General features: G+C 40.1%; 1 protein-coding gene across 1 annotated transcript in view; it reads left to right on the top strand.

Moving 5' to 3' along the window:
• Positions 1–20972, top strand: part of LOC136884466 (uncharacterized) — a 63117-nt gene that overhangs the window by 38317 nt on the left and 3828 nt on the right. The window contains exon 3 of the mRNA XM_068229563.1: positions 5441–5686. Coding sequence (XP_068085664.1) covers positions 5441–5686 — 246 coding nt within the window. The remainder of the gene's footprint in view (positions 1–5440; positions 5687–20972) is intronic.

Raw genomic sequence — 20972 nt, 5'->3', positions numbered from 1 at the left:
AGAGTTCCGAGAACGCGAAACTGCGTATAAGTGTGGTGGAGAATAGTGTTATATGTGGTGGAGGATAGTGTTATGTGTGGTGTATGGGTTGCAGAAATGTTGGGGACATCACAAACACTCAGTTCCCGAGCCAAGGGGATCAACAATTTCTGAGCCAAGAGAATTTAACAGTTTATGATAAAAATATCTCAACATGACCGGGAATCGAACCCGGGGCCCCGAAGACGGAGGCCAAGGCACTGAGCTTTCAGCCATGGGAATTCACTTCGGAGGACAGCGTGGCGTGAAAAAAACAAAGATTCTGTACTAACACGATATCTGCGAAGATTGTAAAAATGAGTTTTTTTACAAATCCTGGATAAGGTCTGTACTAACACATGGCAGCGAGAACTAGACGCCATACAATACAACATATAAATGTCCTTGGGATTTTTGTGAAGAGCACGGTCAAACTAAGAATATTATCTAATATCAAAAATTAAATATTGCAACATTTATCAAATTAAGACTGGGGATGGCTAGGACATATTTAGGATGCAGGATCGGGATCTATGTGAAAGTTCACACTACAGAATCCGGAAGGTAAAAAAAAGGAAGAAAAAAAGAGAACTGTGGAAGAGCCAATCTAAGGTACTTCGAGACTGTGGAGAATATTTACTCCATACTTGAACAGTTTTTTAAACTCCGGCTTAGACATCTGAACTGTCAATATCATTGAATTTAATACTTCAAATAATCTCGCAGCTTTTATACAACAGTGAGATACCGGAACAATATATTGCCCTCATTGCCATAAGTGAGATTCAAGAGAAGCTATTTTGTTATGCCCTATCTTCTACGCCACTTTGGGTTAAAGTGACTATAACAATTTGTTCTCAAATTTACGTATCCCACATGGCTTTATTTTGCTTCCTGCATGGCTCTGAGGGCAGAAAGCTATAGATGAAGGAGAAAACAACGAAAAACACATGCGTAGAAGGAACTGGAAAAGGAAGACCCAGAATCGAAGTGTGGATGAATATTTTGAAAGCGGCAAAGGCAGAGCAAGCAGGAGAAGAAAAGAATAAGAATACTCATTTGAATGAAGCATGGTATTTTACTCACCTAAGTGGATTTGATGATCTGTTTATTGTAGAAATGGAGTCCTGGACAGGTGAGATGAATTTCCTGCAAAGAAAAATAGGGAACATTACAGTTACATTAAAGGTTGTTCCAAAAATGAAATAATATTGGTTTTGCGTCCCACTAAGTGCTCTTACTGTTTCCGGATACTCTGAGGTAGAAGAATTTTGTCCTGCAGAAGCTATTTAACGTGTCGGTAAATGTACCGACACGAGGCTAATTACAATCCAAACTGAACTATACTAATGGAATACTTTCTTCAGAGGTCACTGGTAGGGGCAGTAAAACCAAGTGCGAATGTGGAGTTTGCTCTTATACCCGCACTCTGAGCGTTGGAAATCATTGTCTACTTCGTTTGAAACCTTTGTATATAGCAAAAGACGAGAAAATTAATTCGTAAAATTGGTACATGTGGGCATGTGAACTAGGGCATTCAAATTCAACCCGACAGAGCCACCCTACTGTTTGTAAGTAATTTGGGACTCTTATTTAGTTTTTTTACAAGTTGCTTTACGTCGCACCGACACAGATAGATCTTATGGCAACGATGGGATAGGAAAGTTCTAGGAGTGGGAGAGCAGCGGCCTTGGCTTTTATTAAGGTACAGCCCCAGTATTTGCCTGGTGTAGAAATGGGAAACCACGGAAAACCATCTTCAGGGTTGCCGACAGCAGGATTCAAACCCATTATCTCTCGAATGCAAGCTCACAGCTGCACGCCCCTAACCGCACGGCCTAACTACTTTGGTAATATAGATTTTAGTACCGGGAGTATTCTAGGACATGCTTGGCTGGCCGGGTGCAGGCGACCTGCGCGTGTGGATTCAGGACGATATTGAGGTAGGAAGAGGGTGAAACCCGGTGTTTGCTCAATGCTTAACGTCACCATCCGACGGACGAATCACTTTCAACAGTGGCATACGTTCTCACTCCATACCAACACTGTGGAAAGGTTTGGAATTGAATCGAGGCTTTTGGTTACCCTCCTGGCCAACATTCTGATGATAATGTTTTCCACCGACAGGACTCGAACCGGTTAATTACGGTGTCAGACCGTATAGACTTGACACCTTAGCAACCATCGATTTGGCAATCGTCTGCCGGGGGATGAAGAAAATGTAGCGCAGAAACTTAAGTAGCCCATAAAGGGGTCGAAGTACAATACTTTCTGAAAGCGTGTATCTAGGACAGGGATGGTGAACGTATGACACGCGTGCCACTAGGTGACAAACGAACATGACTTCAGTGGCACGAGTACAACATATTTTAATGTCTTTAGTATGTTAGAAAGGTAAGGGTGTATTCTGCCCTAAGGTAGGTCCGAACCTCCGCAGAGGTGTGCCTGCGCCGGAGTTTGCGTACGGTAGGGTGGCCAGTTCCTTTCCGCTCCTCCATTCCCTTAGTCCCCACCAACAGCGCGTGGTAACCCATCCAAATCTTGACCACGTCCAATGTTGCTTAACTTCGGAGATCTCACGGGATCAAGGTGTTTCGACACGGCTACGGCCGCTGGCAATATGTTTTAAATAGGTCAATTAACTCTATGGACATTTTTTCTTTACAAATGTTATCAGGTTAAAGCTGAAATATACCTTATTCTTTAAAAATTTACCTCTTAAAAATGTAATTATCAGTGTTTTTTGCAAAATAAAATCATGAAACATTCAGTCGAAAGGATTTATATGTAATGCAATGTAATACCTCGGTCAAATGAGGAGTTTCATGATGATTTTGAAGGAAAATAACTGATGGCACACTAGACAATAAAATGTAACCAACAAGACCTTAATTGACACGCTAGTGGGTAAATGTTTGCCATCCCTGTTCTAGGACAAAACCCTAGGAGTATCAGGAATGACAAAATGGAACAATTATTTCATTTACTTTCCTAAAATGCTTGAGATTCTTAAACAATTAAGACATTGTACTTCGACCACATCATGCGCCTCGCGACTAGTGAGTTGTTCGCTGTATCGATAGTGTACACTGCGACTGTGTGTAGAAGGCTACTCTTGTCTGTTAGAAATCCGTGAGGGAAGCGCGTGATGGAATACCGGTACACGTTCGCAGAACTCTGAGATGCCATTTCATTTCCACAGAGAGCTAATAATGTAAGATTAAATAATGCCGAAAACTCACTCGAAAATTACTTTGTATTACCGGTGTTTCTAAGATCAGTGTGGATCAGAGATAGTGTGTCGGCCTTCGGATCCGAAAATCATGGGCTCAAACCCGGCAGAAGTAGTCTGATCTTTGAAGGGTGGAAGTCCACTAGACACTCCGCATCGTATCAACAAGACTAATATCATGACAACATTATGATATATAATGAGTTAATCAAAGAGATGAATAGTTTCCTTGGGATCAACCACCAGTAGAAGTGGCTCAAGCAGTCCAGAAATTCACCGAAAACTTGCACTTGGAAAAGCAGCATTCAAAGGTCTGGGATAAGATCTTCAAGCGCCGGGCTGAGCGGCTCAGACGGTTGAGGCGCTGGCCTTTTGACCCCAACTTGGTAGGTTCGATCCTGGCTCAGTCCCGTAGTATTTCAAGGTGCTCAAATACGTCAGCCTTGTGCAAGTAGATATACTGGCACGTAAAAAATCTGCGGGACAAAATTTCGGCACCTCGGCGGTTTCGAAAACCTTCAAAACTAGTTGGTGGAACGTAAAAACAATAACATTATTGTTATTACACCTTCAAGTATTCAGATGTATCTTTGCATACTAAAGTCAGAATGGTTAAGGCATTAGTCTTCACCATAGCTAAATATGGTTGTGAAAGATGGAAGCGAGATAGTAAGCATATTTATGAATGTAAGGTCTGGTGTTTGAGAAGGATACTGCGTATCCCTTGGACAGCCAAGACAACTGCACGGGTCATTCAAAAGACCAACCCAGATTTGTCTCTTGTGGCATTCAGTACGATATTACAGCTGTCATATTTTGGACACATTATGAAACGCACTGATTCATTGGAGAATATGTTTGGAAAGGTGGAGGGGTCTCTGAGTCGAGGGTTTGAGATGGATCGACTCCATCAAATCCAACATTAGCATGTCACTGAAAGATCTGAAGTATACGGTTGAGGACCGAAACATCTGGAGGCAGTCCATCCATGCAGTCTCCAGGAGTCAACGTCGACTTGATGGCACCTCATCATCATCATCATCATCATCATCATCATTGTACGATATCGGCATGGGATTGATAACTGATCTCTGGCGATACATTTGGTTCACCCGAAAAAATATAATTAAACATTCAGCCATAGTTCGACCAAGAGAGATCCGGTTCACTTTGCCATCTGGTGAAGTAAAACAGAACGAAGAAACTGGCGGGCAGGCAGTCTAGATGGCTTCAAATTAAAATGCCTGCTGTCTGTTGCTGAGGCTCAATAATTAATTAATTAATTAATAGTAAATATTATTAGCAATATCATAAGTCATAAGCAAAAGAATTGTACCCTTCAGTCCACTCCGCGTACTCTCGGTTGAGAAACACTGCTCAGCACAAGTCCGAGGTCTTTGAGCGTTTACACGACATGCATGGCACGTCGTTGCAGAGCTCGTGTTGCAGCAGGAGGCCCCATTTTAGAACAGTTTTTGTAAAAGAATACAGTTAAATTGTAGTGTAATACTTTCATTTTCATTAATGTCAAAAAGTATTCAGTTATCAATTTCCGACCAATAATTATTTAATAAAACTTCTCTTCTGTCATCCGTAGAAGTTTAATTACCCTGAATTTTGTTACACCTGGTACAAAATGTCAATCATTTCTCGAGTACAGCGACATTGTTTTATCTATGACGGGAATTATCACTCGCCCGGTCGACTGCGCTGCGAGCCGAGCACTTGCGATAACGCGGCCAGCGCCCGCCAGGCATTGAGAGTGTTTTCACACAAGATTTCCTGTACTTTATGAAGGTATTATGTATACACACATGCTTTCGTAATGAAAATGGCATTGGAACAACACACTGAGCACTAAATACGTGAACAATTGACTAAAATGAACCTTACGCTAATAAAGCTCTCAGCAAACTGCAAAGGAGGGGAACTTGTGGCGCCGAGAAGCGCATTACGGCAAAATGCTTGGCGGGAGACAAGCTCGCAGCGCAGGCGACTGGGTGAGTGACAATCCCCGTCATAGATAAAACACTGACCCTGTATTATGTAAATGTTTCTCGAGATTATCAGATGACTACTCCTGCTTCATGGTTTGTATAGTTATGAACAAAATTATATCTAACGGTTGGAGAACTCGTTGCAAAATACAAGATGTCCATAGTTATTCTATTGTATGCTCTAATGTTCCAGGCTAAGCCAGACTACACCTTCGCTTACGGCGTGGAGGATCCACACACGGGGAACAACCAGAACCACAAGGAGACCCGCGATGGCGACGTGGTGAAGGGTGAATACAGTGTAGTGGAGCCTGATGGCAGCATAAGGACCGTCACCTACACAGCAGATTCCAAGAATGGCTTCCAAGCTACAGTACACAACTCTCCACCACCTCCCGGCTACCGTCCCCCTCAGCCCCCTACAACATCTCCAGCCCCCGTACACCAGTACAACTACAACCATGGACAAGACTATTACTAAAATACTTAACGGCTTAGAGGGAGAGCCATGATGAGTCGTACGTATAGCTATAGCGACCTCACAATACAAACGACTACAGATCGATCTTCTTATTTTAACCTGGAATTAAACCAGTTTTAAAATTTTCTTTTAAGGGTAACTAGGCCCGTCAGTACTGCTCCCAAAATACTACAGGCTTATTGCACTACCCTGAATGGAATTATCACCAGTCCATTATTTCTGTGTTCTTAACTAAAGTATACAGTCCCAGTAATAAGTATGTGTTTAATTCCTTGGATCATTATGTTCCTAAATATAGTGTACCACTTTACACGCTAGTCAGAGAGAGGGGGTTACCCTTTAGGTGGACCACTCCACCCCTTCAGGGTGGGGAGTGAAAACATTTGTACAGAGTTTTCGGAAACAACATGAATCAAGTATATGAACGTTAGAGGGTTGGTCATATTAATAAATAATCTGAAAAATATAATTCGATATCTGGCGCCACTGCCATTTTATCAGCTGCTCAAGTTAGCCAATTAGATCGCTTCGCGGGCGAATTCAAATGGGTTTTCAGCGGCAGTGTTGCTAAATCTGCATAACCAGACCTCTAACACTCATATACCCGGTTCACGTAGTTTCCAACCATCATGTAGATACAGCAGATGGATAGACCCGCATGTGTGCAGTTTATATTTCCTTCGTTTGCAGTCTTCACAGGTGCGTGACCTGAGAATTCTTCTGCACTCGTATAGCGTTACAATTGTTTACTTGTATGATTCTTTAATAAATGGTTTGCCAAGTTTCATACCTGTGGTTGATTTCCGCCTTTTGAGGTGCTCGTCCATCATCTTGATCACTTCTCTGTTAAAGCAATTCGGTATTCCAAGAGCTGGTTACGGTTCCAGTAAACATACCGCTGATGATTATCAGCCAAGTTCATCAGCTCTTTGATTTCCCTCCACGCTTCTGTGACCCGGGACCCCGAGCAGATTTACATCATTGTGCTCTCCAAGGACGACAATGAACTGAGCCATTCTTCTATCAGCCTAGGCGTCAATCTGGGAGCCAGTAAAGGCATAAGAGCTTCTTGACTGTCTGAGAAGATGAGAATCTCTGTGTGTACGAAAGCTCTTCTGTTTTCATATGCGTACTGAACGACTGCAGTCTGGAAAATAAAACTAGTAGTTTATGGGGAAGAAAATCACTCCTTCGCTCATTTTCTTAATAATATTATACAGTCGTGATTGGTTATAACGACTCCGTTATAGCCGATAGTCTCACAAACCAGTTTTGTTCTTCGTTTTTGCTAAAAATTTCATATCTAAGTTTTAGTCTGCACACTCATATGGTTAATTAACCAAATTAAATTAAAACTTCAAATACGTCACTAACATTATTGTATTTACAATACCGGTACAGTATTTGTGGAATGGGACTGTGAGGAATTTAACTGGCTTCCAGTTGAAGAATAGGTCCATTGATCGGCACATTATTTTCAGTCTGTCCTTCCAAATTGTAGAAATCGTTCAGTGTGATGCACACAATTCCTTCGCTATGCCTTACGTTTGTTTCCCAATTATGTAATCGCCATAGGCCTATTATATGCGACCAGTTTGAGTATTAAACACTTCCCTTTTCTTCTGCGTCATGTTCACAGCGATGATTGCCTTGACTAGTAACATATAGGCTGTTTTGAAGTCTACAATAATAAGCGTTAAATTGTTGCGAGCAACTCCCAAATACGTAAGAAACAAATAGCCGATACATTTATCCGAACATTTGATCAAAATACGTCGTTTTATACTGTATGTCGTAATAAGCGATGTCATACTAAGCGATTTTTAAACACAATGATTAGGCTATATAGGATTTAGACAGGACCGTTAGATTTCACCGTCATGTCCAATACGTCGTTAAAAGCGATGTAGCAATAAACGGTTTAGACTGTATCTTGCGCCATTATATCTGCGTAATTCTTCCATTGATTCTTTCTTATTAGATGAAATTCTCGCTTAGTTATGCCATTGTGTTTTGCTCATTGTCCAATTAATTATCTAATTTAAGTTTTCTGTTACCCGTATGGTGATAAAAGCTATATTCGTTTTTTGTACAGTCGAAAGTGGCATGATTTGTATTATGAGGTCTCTGGTGCTTAGAAACGATTTAATATCATTGTCATGGCCCTCTTGATTTCGGCATTTATTGCCCTAATTGAAGAAAAATAGTATTCAAAGTAAACGTTCTTGCAGACGAAAGAAACTTTCTCACTTTCACTAAAGCTGACCTTTACTCAATAAAACAAAATTGCACAAATGTGTTATATTTACTTTGTATATATTCTTGCTGAAGACTGTAAATTTAAGCAACATTTTCGTTTTTAATATTCTGTAGATACACTCTTTAATTAGGTTCAGAAATTCTGGTTTTCTTTTTTTCCTATTTATTTCACATTCATTTTTGATTAAACAGTAATTAAGCACTGATTCCACTTACCTTCAATTAAACCTTACTGTTGCATTTGCGTCCATTACATTTTTCAAGCATGTTTCATGAGCAGCTAGATAAAGCAACTTATCAAAAAATGCGATTGAGAAAGTTTTACTTTTGTTTTCTGTCCTGTCCACCACCTAGCCTAACTTCAACTGTGTATTGAGAACTGATTTGTCCCTTGGTTGGATTTCCTCACACACGTCTAGTCAAATGAAGAGACAAAGATCTTGAGAGTCAAATTCTTTGCCACACCAAAATTCCGTTACTTACATTGGTTTTACTTACAGTACAGGTACCACTGAGAACTATGTTATGTTTCTCACTCACATTCTACTACTTAAGAGAAAGATGTATTTACCAAAATATAATCGAGAAATAAACATTTCTGTTGATTAAACTGTAGTGTTTAAGTATTAATGACCAGAACATGATTTCCTTGCTTGTACTTCTGTTTCTTTAATTGAATAGTGGTGTTGTTTAGGGGCTTGGAAGATCGTGAAATAATAGAAATAAGTAATGATACACATCGCAGGGGCGAATTTAGCTACTTTGCGTTCACTATTCCGACATGAATGTGCTCTACCACCAAGTAACTCACATCTGTACGTAGATAATAATAATAATAATAATAATAATAATAATAATAATAATAATAATAATAATAATACATGCATACTGAACTCACCAAACTCAATTCAGCCAACGAGTGCTTTATGGCCTACGGTACTTTATTTGTTGCAAATTAGTCGATGAAGGTCTTCATAGTCTAGTTACTGTGTTATGTCAGTATTTATGGAGAGAATGGCAATTCGATATTGCACCGTGGAGATTTCTCTTTTCAAGAGTTGTGGATAACATGTTTAAAACTAAAAACTACATTCATATATATAAAATAAGAGTTTTGTATGTACATTGCTCAGAATTAAATAAGAATGGTATTTCTGCATCGGTCGTGATCTCTGTTATGTATGTATGTATGTATGTATGTATGTATGTATGTATGTATGTATGTAATCGCATCACGAGAAAATGGCTGAAGAGAATTTAATGAAAATCGGTACGAAAAGGTCGGAGAATAAGGCACTAAAATACAGGTTATATATAATTTTATTCATGCTGAGTGAAATGGTAGTTTAGGGGAAGGCCTAAATACAATTCTCAAATAGCCTATATATATTGTTAGTGGTCCTATCGATAACTGAATATATATAGAATTACATTTCCGATAACTTACGTCATACATTTCTACCGTACCGACTATGTAAACAGATTCATGAATTTCGATTTTCATTGCTAAGTTCATATTAATGCCGAGCCACGGGAGAATGCGTGAACAGAATTTAATGGAAATCGGTATATAAAGTCTGAGAATGAGGCACTAAAATCTAGACTTTAAATATTTTATTCACGCTGAGTTAAATGGTAGTTTAGTAGAAGGCCTAAAATGTAATTCTCAAATATCTATTATTTGTGGTCCTACCGATAAATACCACATGTGTCTGTCAGGTCATCAGCCCAGAGGCCGGTTGGATCCTCAAATAGCACCACCAAAGGTTATGCAGTTATAGGGAAATCACAAAAACCAATGGCAGGGCCCAAATGAGGCGTACTAGGCAAGATGAGGAGTGAGGTAGTTTGCCATTGCTTTCCTCACTGGGACAGCTGGTGCTACTGCAGCACGACTGATCCTATGAGCAACACCTTCCATAACACTTAGACACGCGTTTTTTTTTTTTTTTGCTAGTTACTTTACGTCGCACGACACAGATAGGTCTTATGGCGACGATGGGACAGGGAAGGGCTAGCAGTGGGAAGGAAGCGGCCGTGGCCTTAATTAAGGTACAGCCCCAGCATTTGCCTGGTGTGAAAATAGGAAACCACGGAAAAAGATTTTCAGAAATACCACATAACTAAAGTTATATCGAATTAAATTTCCGATCATTTATGTCATACTTTCTTTGCTAGTGGTTTTAAGTCATACCGACACAGATAAGTCTTATGGCGACTGTTACGGAGTTATCCGTGGAAGTCAGAGGTGAAAGGTGCGGGCTGGAATGGATCTAACTACTAGTTCGAAAGATGAATTAAAATTTCAACAAAGGTTATATTTTCAAAACTTAACAATGGTAACATAGAATTTGAAAACTTAACAAGTCAACAAGAAGCCAAAATCAGATACAAAGAAATTACAAGTGTTAGGGGATTATTACAAGGTCTGGGCTTCGAGCCCCACAATCACAATCCTTGAGCTATTAGCCCAACTTTACCAAGGTACAAAATTGAACAAAGGGGCAGAAAACCCCATCATGCCAAGGAGCACTTGCTCCTAATTACAATTTTAAGCCTCCTAGAGGCACACAGAGATCAAATTTAGGAAAGAGCAGACCCGCTCTCAAAGTTCAAGCCTATCAGGAGGCCATAAGCAGACTTCACACTAACTGCCCTCAAGGCACACATATAATGGTACAGGGGTACCTCGTACCCAATCTACTGGGCCTTCTCAGGAAGGAAAACAAAACGAGTTAAATAAATGGCCCAAAATACAAAACTGAATGGAGGCGATTACTTGCACTCCTACACTAAAGTGTTTTTTAAAAACCTATGTGGCGCTAGGCCGATAATACAGGGGCTAATCCCAAGCTAGGGAGGTGACTCGTATGAGAAAACTTTAATACATTAAGGAAGAGAAGAAACGGTAATGAATACGTAGTCACCTCAATTTCAAAATGAAGCGGAGCTCGAGAGGGTAAAGCACTCTCTATCATCGCTTTACAGTAAAAGATATTTGTAGATTTTACATAGACAGAAAAGGAATTTACATTTTAAAAAGATGGGTTACATATTAAAGGATTCGAACCCTCCTCGAGAGTTAGACTGCTGAGCTAGCAAGAAATAAAGATGTTAAAAGGCCATTACCTTGTAGAAGAACTGCTGCTTGAAGAAAGAGGCGCTTCCCGCTCCCTGCTACATATCCACACACTGAGTTAGATGTTATACTAGTGGCACCGAGACAAGAAAATCAGCAGTTTTTATACCCTCGTGGAAAATTCGAGACCTTTCAGGAATGAGTAGACACCCCCCCCCCCAAATTTTATTGGATAGCTTAGAGCTACATATCCATATCGAAGAAGACATACATGATTGGCTGAGAATTAATTAAATAAATTCGGGATTGGGTAAGTTCAAACCTAGCGGAAGGAAGGATTAATATTGCCAACCCAAAAATAAAAGACAAAATTTTAGTAAGGACAACAACTTTTGAATACAAAATTTCTTCAAGAAGGTTCATTCCTTTGCACCAGTGTGCATGATCATAGGTTTTTTTTGTAGAGACATCTGGTAGAGAACGTCCACACTTCTTGATCAATTACAAACAAAAACACATCAAAATTCACACAGAGCCATCTTCGGAGAAACTGTTGAGTTAATACAGTTTTTTAAAGGTCAGGCTTTCTCCTGTAGAGGAGTTTCAATTGGCGCAATATTTGAACATGCGTCGTAGAGGTGTACCGCCCGGTACAGCGACGATGGGATAGGAAAAGCCTAGGAGTTTGAAGGAAGCGGCCGTGGCCTTAAGTAAGGTACAGCCCCGGCATTTGCCTGTTGTGAAAATGAGAAACCACGGAAAACGATCTTCAGGGCTGCCGACAGTGGGATTCGAACCCACTATCTCCCGGATGCAAGCTCACAGCCTCGAGCCCCTGACCGCACGGCCAACTCGCCCGGTTCATACATTTTTACCGTACCGGCTACGGTAACAGGAGATATTTATGAATTTCGGATTTTGTTGCAATGTCCATAACAGATGAACATGGATTAACGGAATTTAATGAAAATCGGTGTGTAAAGTCAGGGAATAAGCCAATACAGTATACAGTCTATAAAAAATTGTATTCACGCAGGATGAAATTGTAGTTTGGGGGAAGAAGCCTAAAATTTAATAAATAAGTAAATAAATAAATAAATAAATAAATAAAAATCTGACTATCTGCACGGTGGTGCACGAAAAGCTGTTGCATTTAATCTTTTCATAACGTTATCTTATGAAAGAAAACATAAATACTTCACTTTTACAATGTGGTTTCCATTGCGTTCACGGGTTCGTTTTGTACAATTGCAACAGTACCGTCATCTAGCGGGGATGAGAGGCAGTAACAGAAACAGAGCATACCTCAACTAACAACAGTCAGTTTGATTGATTTCTTAACAAGAAAAAGCGTGATTTTCTGGAGACCAATTCATCAGAGTTACGAAGAGAGTGTACATGGACTCGCTTCTAGAAAATTTAATTTTTTGTACACATAATATGCTTTATTTGGTGACTAGCTGATGTATCCGTGCTTCACAACGGAATTCTATATTGTATGGAGAATCCTAGGTGAAGATTCTAGGTGATCTTGTGAGCAAGATTTCAGTACATTGTATGGATCTTAGAGTTACCCGAGAAACATGACGGGGAGGTCGCCATACGTTGTTTGTCATGTGAAGTTCGGGTTAGAGAGTTTTCATTATAATGACAGGCCCTTTTGCCTACTGCTAGCCAAAACATTACACTCGCTGATTCCATTATTTAACATGACTAACCGTTTAAGGGTCGCAGGGGTTAAATTTTCGATGACTTCATTCACATTTTATCTCCCTGCACGGTCCCCTGCGGAAAAAATGTAGCCTCTAGGCTATGTTATCCAAAGGTTGCGGCTGTATGCTTGCCAAATTTGAGCAAGTACTTTTTACGTGAAAGAAACCAATACAAAGAGACCAAGGATATAGCATGCGCGAAAACACAGAAAAAAGTTCTCGAAAACTATTAGGGATACGAAGGAAATTCATATACACTTTTTCTGGAAAATCGAAATTTAAGTACACTCAGTGCGCTCCATTGTTCAATAGGACTAACTGTTTAGGCAGCCTATTCATTTTGAAGGGGCCTAGGCGTACGTTTTCCTTCGACTTGTTTCACATCTTCTATCACTACTTGTCCCCACTTAAAATATAGCGTGCTAGAAAATAGACTACACTCGCGCGCAAAATTAACTGATCACTTGCATTTTCAAAGGAGAAAAGCATGTTAAATCGCCGGACTGAGTGGCTCAGACGGTTGAGGCGCTGGCGTTCTGACCCGAACTTGACAGGTTCGATCCTGGCTCAGTCCGGTAGTATTTGAAGATGCTCAAAATACGTCAGCCTCGTGTCGGTAGATTTACTGGCACGTAAAAGAACTCCCGCGGGACTAAATTTCGGCAACTCGGCGTTTCCGAAAACCGTAAACGTAGTTAGTGGAACGTAAAGCCAATAACATTATGAGCATGGTAAATTGTGAAACATTTGCGTTATTATTCACATAGATACTTTTTTCATGACAATAATCAAACTAAGGTTAGCAATAACAAAAGGTAACAATACTTACATATTTTTTTCGTGAAAATAATCACTGTAAATAATGAAACAAATATTTCACAATTTAACACGCCTTTTCGTTTGAAAATTGAAGTGATCCATTAAATTTACTAGTCGGTGTATATTTTAACAGAAGGTAGCAAATATATGCTTGCCAAATTTGAACTCCATCAGTCAAGTGGTTCTAACGTGAAAATAAATTAAAAATACAGAGGCAAACATACAAACACTAAGATGTATTATTGCTGCTATGATTTCTTCAATCATGCTTTTCGTGGGAACGCTTCCATATTCCGGGATGATACATATCCTATGTTCACTGGAATGATAGCATCTTCAAACTCACAGTCTCTTCATATATTAGTATAGATAGAACTCGCCATTAGCCTGTTATCAATCACTCTGTCTGCATATAGATCTGTCTCCCAAGTGGCAGATTTCCTATCGTTACAAAATTTAAAAAAAATGCTTTACGTCACACATGTCCTATGGCGATAACGGGATAGGAAAAGGCTAGGAGTGGGAAGGAAGCGACCGTGGCCTTAATTAAGGTAGGACCTATAACCCTAGCAATTGCCTCGTGTGAGAAAAAATTTTCCTAACCTATTTTGCATTTTTAGTTGATACAAATTGTACAAGTTCAGTAAATACCACATACCGTATTAATGATCGCCATTTATAAACCGTTAATTATTGAAACATTAAAACAGTCTTGTATTTGTACTGAATATCTGGGGGTATATCACCATACTAACACGACAACTGAATATTCCCATCTAGTATAGAGAAACTAGCCTACGTGATTAGAATTGAGGAGCTATCTGACGGTGAGATGACGGCCCCGGTCAAGAAAGCCAAGAACAACGGCCGAGAGGATTCGTTGTACTGACCACACGACACCTCGTAATCTACAGGTCTTCGGGCTGAGCAGCGGTCGCTTTGTAGGCCAAGGCCCTTCAAGGGCTGTAGTGCCATGGGGTTTGTTTTGGTTTGGTTTTAGTATAGAGAAACTATCCTTTATTGTACAAAACTGTTACGGAAATGTGTAGCTACATAGTGCGGTGAAATTAATGACAATCCCGCCTATTTGTACTGATATGGAGATTTATCGTGGCTCACAGAGGAATGGGAAGCGCCTGGGGTGAATGGCTGGACAGGGGATCACTTGGAGCAAAAATTTACTTTAATAAAAATTGGGAATTTAATTTATTTCCTCTCTCAAAACCCTAGTAGTGTAATCTAGTTGAAAAAGTACTTGAGAATATTCACATCAAACGAGCTTGTCAGCTCCAACAATACACTGGACTTAGGGAGTCCTTAATCAGGTACAAGATTACTTGGGATAAACTCCCAGTCATTAATCTACATATGAAAAAAAAAAATGAAATGAAATGGCGTATGGCTTTTAGTACCGGGGGTGTCCGAGAACATGTTCCGCTCGCCAGGTGCAGGTCTTTTGATTTGACTCCCGTATGCGACCTGCGCGTCGTGATGAGGATGAAATGATGATGAAGGCGACCCACACACCCAGCCCCCGTGCCAGTAAAATTAACCACTGATGGTTAAAATTCCAGACCCTGCCGGGAATCGAACCCGGGACCCCTATGACCAAGGGCCAGCACGCTAACCATTTAGCCATGGAGCCGGACATATACACATGAAAGAGCATAATTGCTCCTGACAGGTAGGCCTACACATTATAGAGTCTGAGCTCCAAATACATAGAGGCTATCCTCGATATGTCGCTTGTTACATTCTCAAATTAAATGATTAACCAATTATGTGACCTCACTTCATAATGTTCATACACAGGCTGCCCCATGGTGGGCTTATCAGTTACAAAATTTCACAACCAGGTTGATTACTGTTCCCCAAGGGAACCTAAACATAGACACGTTTATCCGCAAATCATTCATGAATACTGTATACAGGGGCATATTACCCATTCTACTAGGCCTTAAGAAGGAAAAGAAACGGTTAAAACTAAACAGGCCATTAACAAAAGGCAAGGAGGCGAAAAAACAGCACTCCTTAGAAGAATGTTCTGGAAAAGACAAGAACTTAAGTAGGCTTAAGACTTGCAGAAAGTATATTTTTCCCTAAAATACAGAGTGAAGCAAAATTCGCGCACTCAGGCGTCGCAGCGCGACTCCTCACATGCCAGCCATAAAAAAATGTATCTCACAAAAGTTCATCCTGCGAGTATATCCGGCAGAAAAAGAACGTTGAAGAGTGGCAATCTGGCAACACAGTAAACAAGTGTAGGGTAACTACCTCTGTTAGCACAAACTAGTTGTGCTGTACGGTTGGTGCAATAGATAGAGTTTTAGGTTAGCATGCAGTGTTCGAGTGTTCGATCCTGGGTTGAGGTGCACTTTTTTATTTGCTAATTTATATTGGACATTACATACTGTAATACAGTAAGACACCGTTTCTTAGGTCACATGTATCCTACATTTATAAAATTTAATAACGCTGAACACGTTGTAACGCATCTAGTATATAAAGTGGTGCGAATAAATTCACGCCCACGACGTGGGAAGGGCGTCTTTCAAAGCTGACCAATGAAAACGAATGTTCGGGCATTTCTAGGATCGTAATATGTACATGCAAATTGTTTCTAGAGGACGCGCTGCAATCGCTGTTGACGATTAAGATGCCAGATACCATACCACCTGGACTACATTTCCGAAATAAAAAAACATACTCTCTTCACCGTGTATAAGTAGTGTGGTAAACCATCACCGAATACTCTGTCAACCTGATTGATCAGTGATGACTGATTGAAAATTTTGAGGAAAAGTATTTTCTTTTTGAAAGTGCATTTTACTAGGGTAAAATAATTTTTCGATACACTTGAGTTCTTTATAATAGGTACTAGTGTTATTAACTTCAATGCACAAAAGAATCATGACTCAAAGTAATCTACCATGAAAATTGTACCTGAAGTGGTGGAAAAAGTTTTGAATTGTTAAACTGTATTGGAGTCATTTGCACCTTGTTGATAAAACAAGGGAAATATATAGTTCCCTGGTTTTCAAACTGTGGAGCGCGTACCCCTAGGGGTACGTCTGAGACAGTTAGTGGGGTAGGCGAGCCAGCATTCAGGGAAAAAGTAAAGACACGTTGAAATACAGAAATAAATGAGAAGAAAGTTAAACATGCACGCATGCAGCTACGCTTCGCTTGAAAGTTTCACCTGGACTAAAGACATCAGAAAACTGTCATGCCATGCAGACACAGCTATCCCATTGCAATTTTGATGGTTCGTAAAGTCTGAATTCCAGAATTAAGATCGAAAAGTTTTCATCTTTATCTATTTATATGATATTTAGGCTAAAATGTAGCGGTTTGTAAAACTTTCATACAAACAGGGTGTCCTGTGTTACTTTACTATAACTGTATTATACTCTGTCTGTCTGTTAGGTCATTGGCCCAGAGGCTGGTTGGATCCTCAAATAGCACCACCAAAGGTTATGCGGTTATAAGGAAACCCCAAAAACCAATGGCAGCACCAAAATGAGGCATACTAGGCAAGATGAGGAGTGAGGTAGTTTGCCATTGCTTTCCTCACTGGGTCAGAAAGTACTAATGCAGCACGACTGACCCTATGAGCAGCACCTTTCATAACACTCAGATGCACTACTCATGCTCTGAATGTCATTACTCAGCACTACCCATACCCCAGCAACTTCCACATTGTCACAGCCATGGATGTTGACTGGGACTTCGGTGGAAGCTATACTTTACTCTGGCCTGTGCCAAAAGATGGATGCAAAAGTACTGGATCCATCAAGAAATGTTATACACACACAAATTCTTACATTTCTTGTGATGTGCGATAACAGTGTATTTAATTTCACAATCTCGTCTTATTTACGATGTGTATTTAAACGACTGATTTGTAATCAATTAAAATGCCTTGATAATTAGCCAGGCACTCATATTTTTAAACTTACCAATTAGAGAATTTTTTAGTGGGGGTACATTGAACTTTTAGCCGTAAGTGAGGGGTACAGTCTCATAATAGTTTGAGAACATCTGATTATAGCTCATATTAAGCATGCATTTTCCCCCTGTTGATGTGAGCAAAATTTGGTATTCTTAGAACTAGTCGTTTCTTAGGAATGAACCTACAAAATGGCCCTAAATCATGTAGATCCTACGTCCAGGAACCTATAGGCGATTCCGTCTTGGCGTGCGCTACGACCAACCCTTTACGCCACAGTAGACACACTCATGAGGTGTCAGATCAGACGCTCTCGATTAGATTGCTGTAGAAAGTCGTCTTACTGAACAACGGGGAGACCGTATCGAATGTTACAGGTAGGACACGGTAATCAAAACTCCCACTGGTGACGTCACAAACACGTATAGCAGTGACAACGTTTCTACTGTGGACTTACCTTGTGTAATTCAGTCTGCTTTATTGTTTTGTGAACTGTTAAGAATTGATCCCGGTATAAATAGTGTAGTCTCTGAAGGCTTTGTCAACAGTTAGCCACAACAGCCCACAGCGACAAGTATGGCTTCAGTGAAGGTAATATAGAACTCTACACTAGTTCTAGTTCTTAGCTTCAAATTAAACCTTTATTAGTCTGGTTACATTTCTCGAATTTATTGTTCAGAAAAAAATACGGGTTTATTGCTTACACTAATCTGCCCCGACTCCTTGGTTGAATGGTGAACGTAGTGGCATTTGGTTCAAAAGGTCCCTGGTTCGATTCCCGGCCGGGTCGGGGTTTTTAAATCTCCTTTGTAATGACTGTAGCTCGGGGCCAGGGTGTTCGTGATCGTCTTACTACACATCTTCATTTACACACAGCAGGATTCGGTATCACTCTACAAATCACCACAGAAATACACAGTAGTGAATACTTCCCTCCACATACGGTTGGTGTCAGAAAGGGCATCCGGCTGTAAAACTAGGATTGGTCCACATTAGTGCCGACCCTAGAAAATTCCGAAAAGGCTAGGAAAGAAGAGGGAGAAGAAGGACATGATTATATTAGAGTTGGAACTGAATTTATGCATATGCCTCTCTTATTTGCCGGCCTCGTTCTATACTGGAAGTGACCATGTGTCTCAGTTGGAGGCCGCGGGTTCGGTTCCTAGCCACGTTGGAGACTCTTAACCGGATCTGAAGACCGATTCAAAGTCCATTCAGCCTACGGGAGAACAACTGAGGAGCTACCTGAAGGCGAGATAGAGGCCCCGGTTTAGAAAGCGAAGAATAACAGTCGAGAGGATTCGTTGGACTGATCAAGCGTCACCACGTAATCTGCAGGCCTTCAGAATGTGAGAGGTCACTTGGTACACCGGGGCTGTAGCACCTCTCTTATTCACTTCCACTCAGGACGTTTCTAAACAAAGACCTCAAAGAAGGCTTAGTTTCATTTTGGAAAAGAAATTAGCTTCTCCTTGTCATTCTTTGTTCTATGTGTTAATATACTAAGCACAGCGGCCCTCGTCTGTATATACTCTGTATTTATTAGTCGTATAACGTCGCTGTAACACTTAGGATTTCGGCGACGTAACTATTGGAAAGGGCTAGAATTGGGAAGGTAGCGGTTGTGGTCTTAATTAAGGTACAGCCCCTGCATTTGACTGGTGTGAAAATGGGAAGCCATAGGAAAATATCTAAACACCGGTCGACAGTAGGGTTCGAACCCACCATCTCCCGAATAAAAGCTAACAGCGCAGCCGCTCGCTCGGTAAATTAATATCAAATAGTCTGCAACAAGATAAAATCAAGTGCTTAGTGGGTAAGCAAGTCACAGTTTCTACTTCATAAAAATAATGAAACTATACGACTATTCAAGTCAGAAACATTTCTGGATTTGTTCGTGATTACGGTGCGGGCGGGCACACGTCAAAATACTGACGTATGGCAGCTCCAGAATACATTTTCATCCATTGCAACTGTGGTACATTCTCATGCGGGTGTTATAAATACAGCGCCTCTAACTTCATTAAGAGCAAACTAATTTTTATTAAATTAAAAAACCGGGACATTTTTGGTGCAAGCTATGTGAAATTCAAATGTTAAAAGAATTAACAATATGGTTTAGTTTTTTCAGATTAAAAAAGTCACATGAAATTATAAATTTTCTGCTTATTTTATTTATTGCAAGCGCTTGCTTCTTTATCTTCAATTTTCCAAAATTGAATGTGCTCGATGAATTTACTATTTTTGGTCACAACATTAAAAATCTCAGAACATGGAATATCCTTGAAATACGTTTTCACTATTAATAAAGTACTAACTGTGGCACATTCTCCAGCAGACATCATCAACGCAGCGCCTATTTCTTACAATATTCCACACAAAATACAGCATCTTGAAACATTTGATCCTGGTACTGTAACACAGAAACTAACGATTATATTTGTGCTGCAAATTACCTTCAGTTCCTTGGCTAATGGTCAGTAAAGTGGTCTTCGGTTCAAAAGGTCCTGCATTTGAGTCCCAGTCGGGTCGCGAGTTTTGCAACGTTTGCGTAATTTCTTTAGCTCGGAGCTGGGTGTTTGTGATTGTCACAATAAGCATCCCCTGTTACATACAGCATATTAAACTACCAATCACCTCAGAAATACGAAATAGCAAATGCATTCCTCGAAATACGGTATGTGTCAGGAAGGGCATCCGGTCTTAAAACTGGACTTAATCTGCTATGCATTAGTGCTGACACCAGATAATTGGGAAATGCCCAGGAAAGAAATTTATTAATTTTTCATCACCTAAAATGTTCTTCCAAGATTCCATTTTGCCTTCAGCAATTAACCTTACACGGATAAACACATTAAACAGTCAGATTCTTCTTTTACACTTCTTCACAATTTCAGTGCTGTTTGGCACATCATTCCAAGCAATTGCTGAAATGAGAGAAAACCACCGAGCAGCGTTGCCAACCTCTGAGATGGTCAGGATCGTACAATAACCCAGAAAAGATCGAATTTTTTCAGGAGAGGGTCGTACAACTTCGAATAACATTTAAAATATTCGCTATAAGTCTGTTTACAGACGCAATATCTCACTTACGCAGTACCTTACTTCTCAGGAAGCTGACTGGTTCGATTCTTAGTTAATAATATGAGATTTCCGAAACATTTAGTACCTCTGGTTCGAGCCGCACGTAAAAGTCATAAAATAAATATTAGTCATAGTGTTAGTATGTACGATTCAGTATCAAGGATACGAAAATAAATTTTATTTAGATTACTCAAGAATAGGATAATTTGTAAAGAAGTAGTCAACATGACATATAAATTCACTGAAGTGCCTTACCTCATAGCTTCTGAGCATGTTTTCCGTTTGATATCTTTACACGTACCACTGACTCAAACAAACTGACTGACACCATCATGCATCCAT

This window comes from Anabrus simplex, chromosome 1, assembly GCF_040414725.1.
Source record: "Anabrus simplex isolate iqAnaSimp1 chromosome 1, ASM4041472v1, whole genome shotgun sequence".
NCBI classification, from domain to species: Eukaryota; Metazoa; Arthropoda; class Insecta; order Orthoptera; family Tettigoniidae; genus Anabrus; species Anabrus simplex.
The sequence above is the reverse complement of the archived record's forward strand: the minus strand, read 5'-3'. Positions and strand labels throughout refer to the sequence as shown.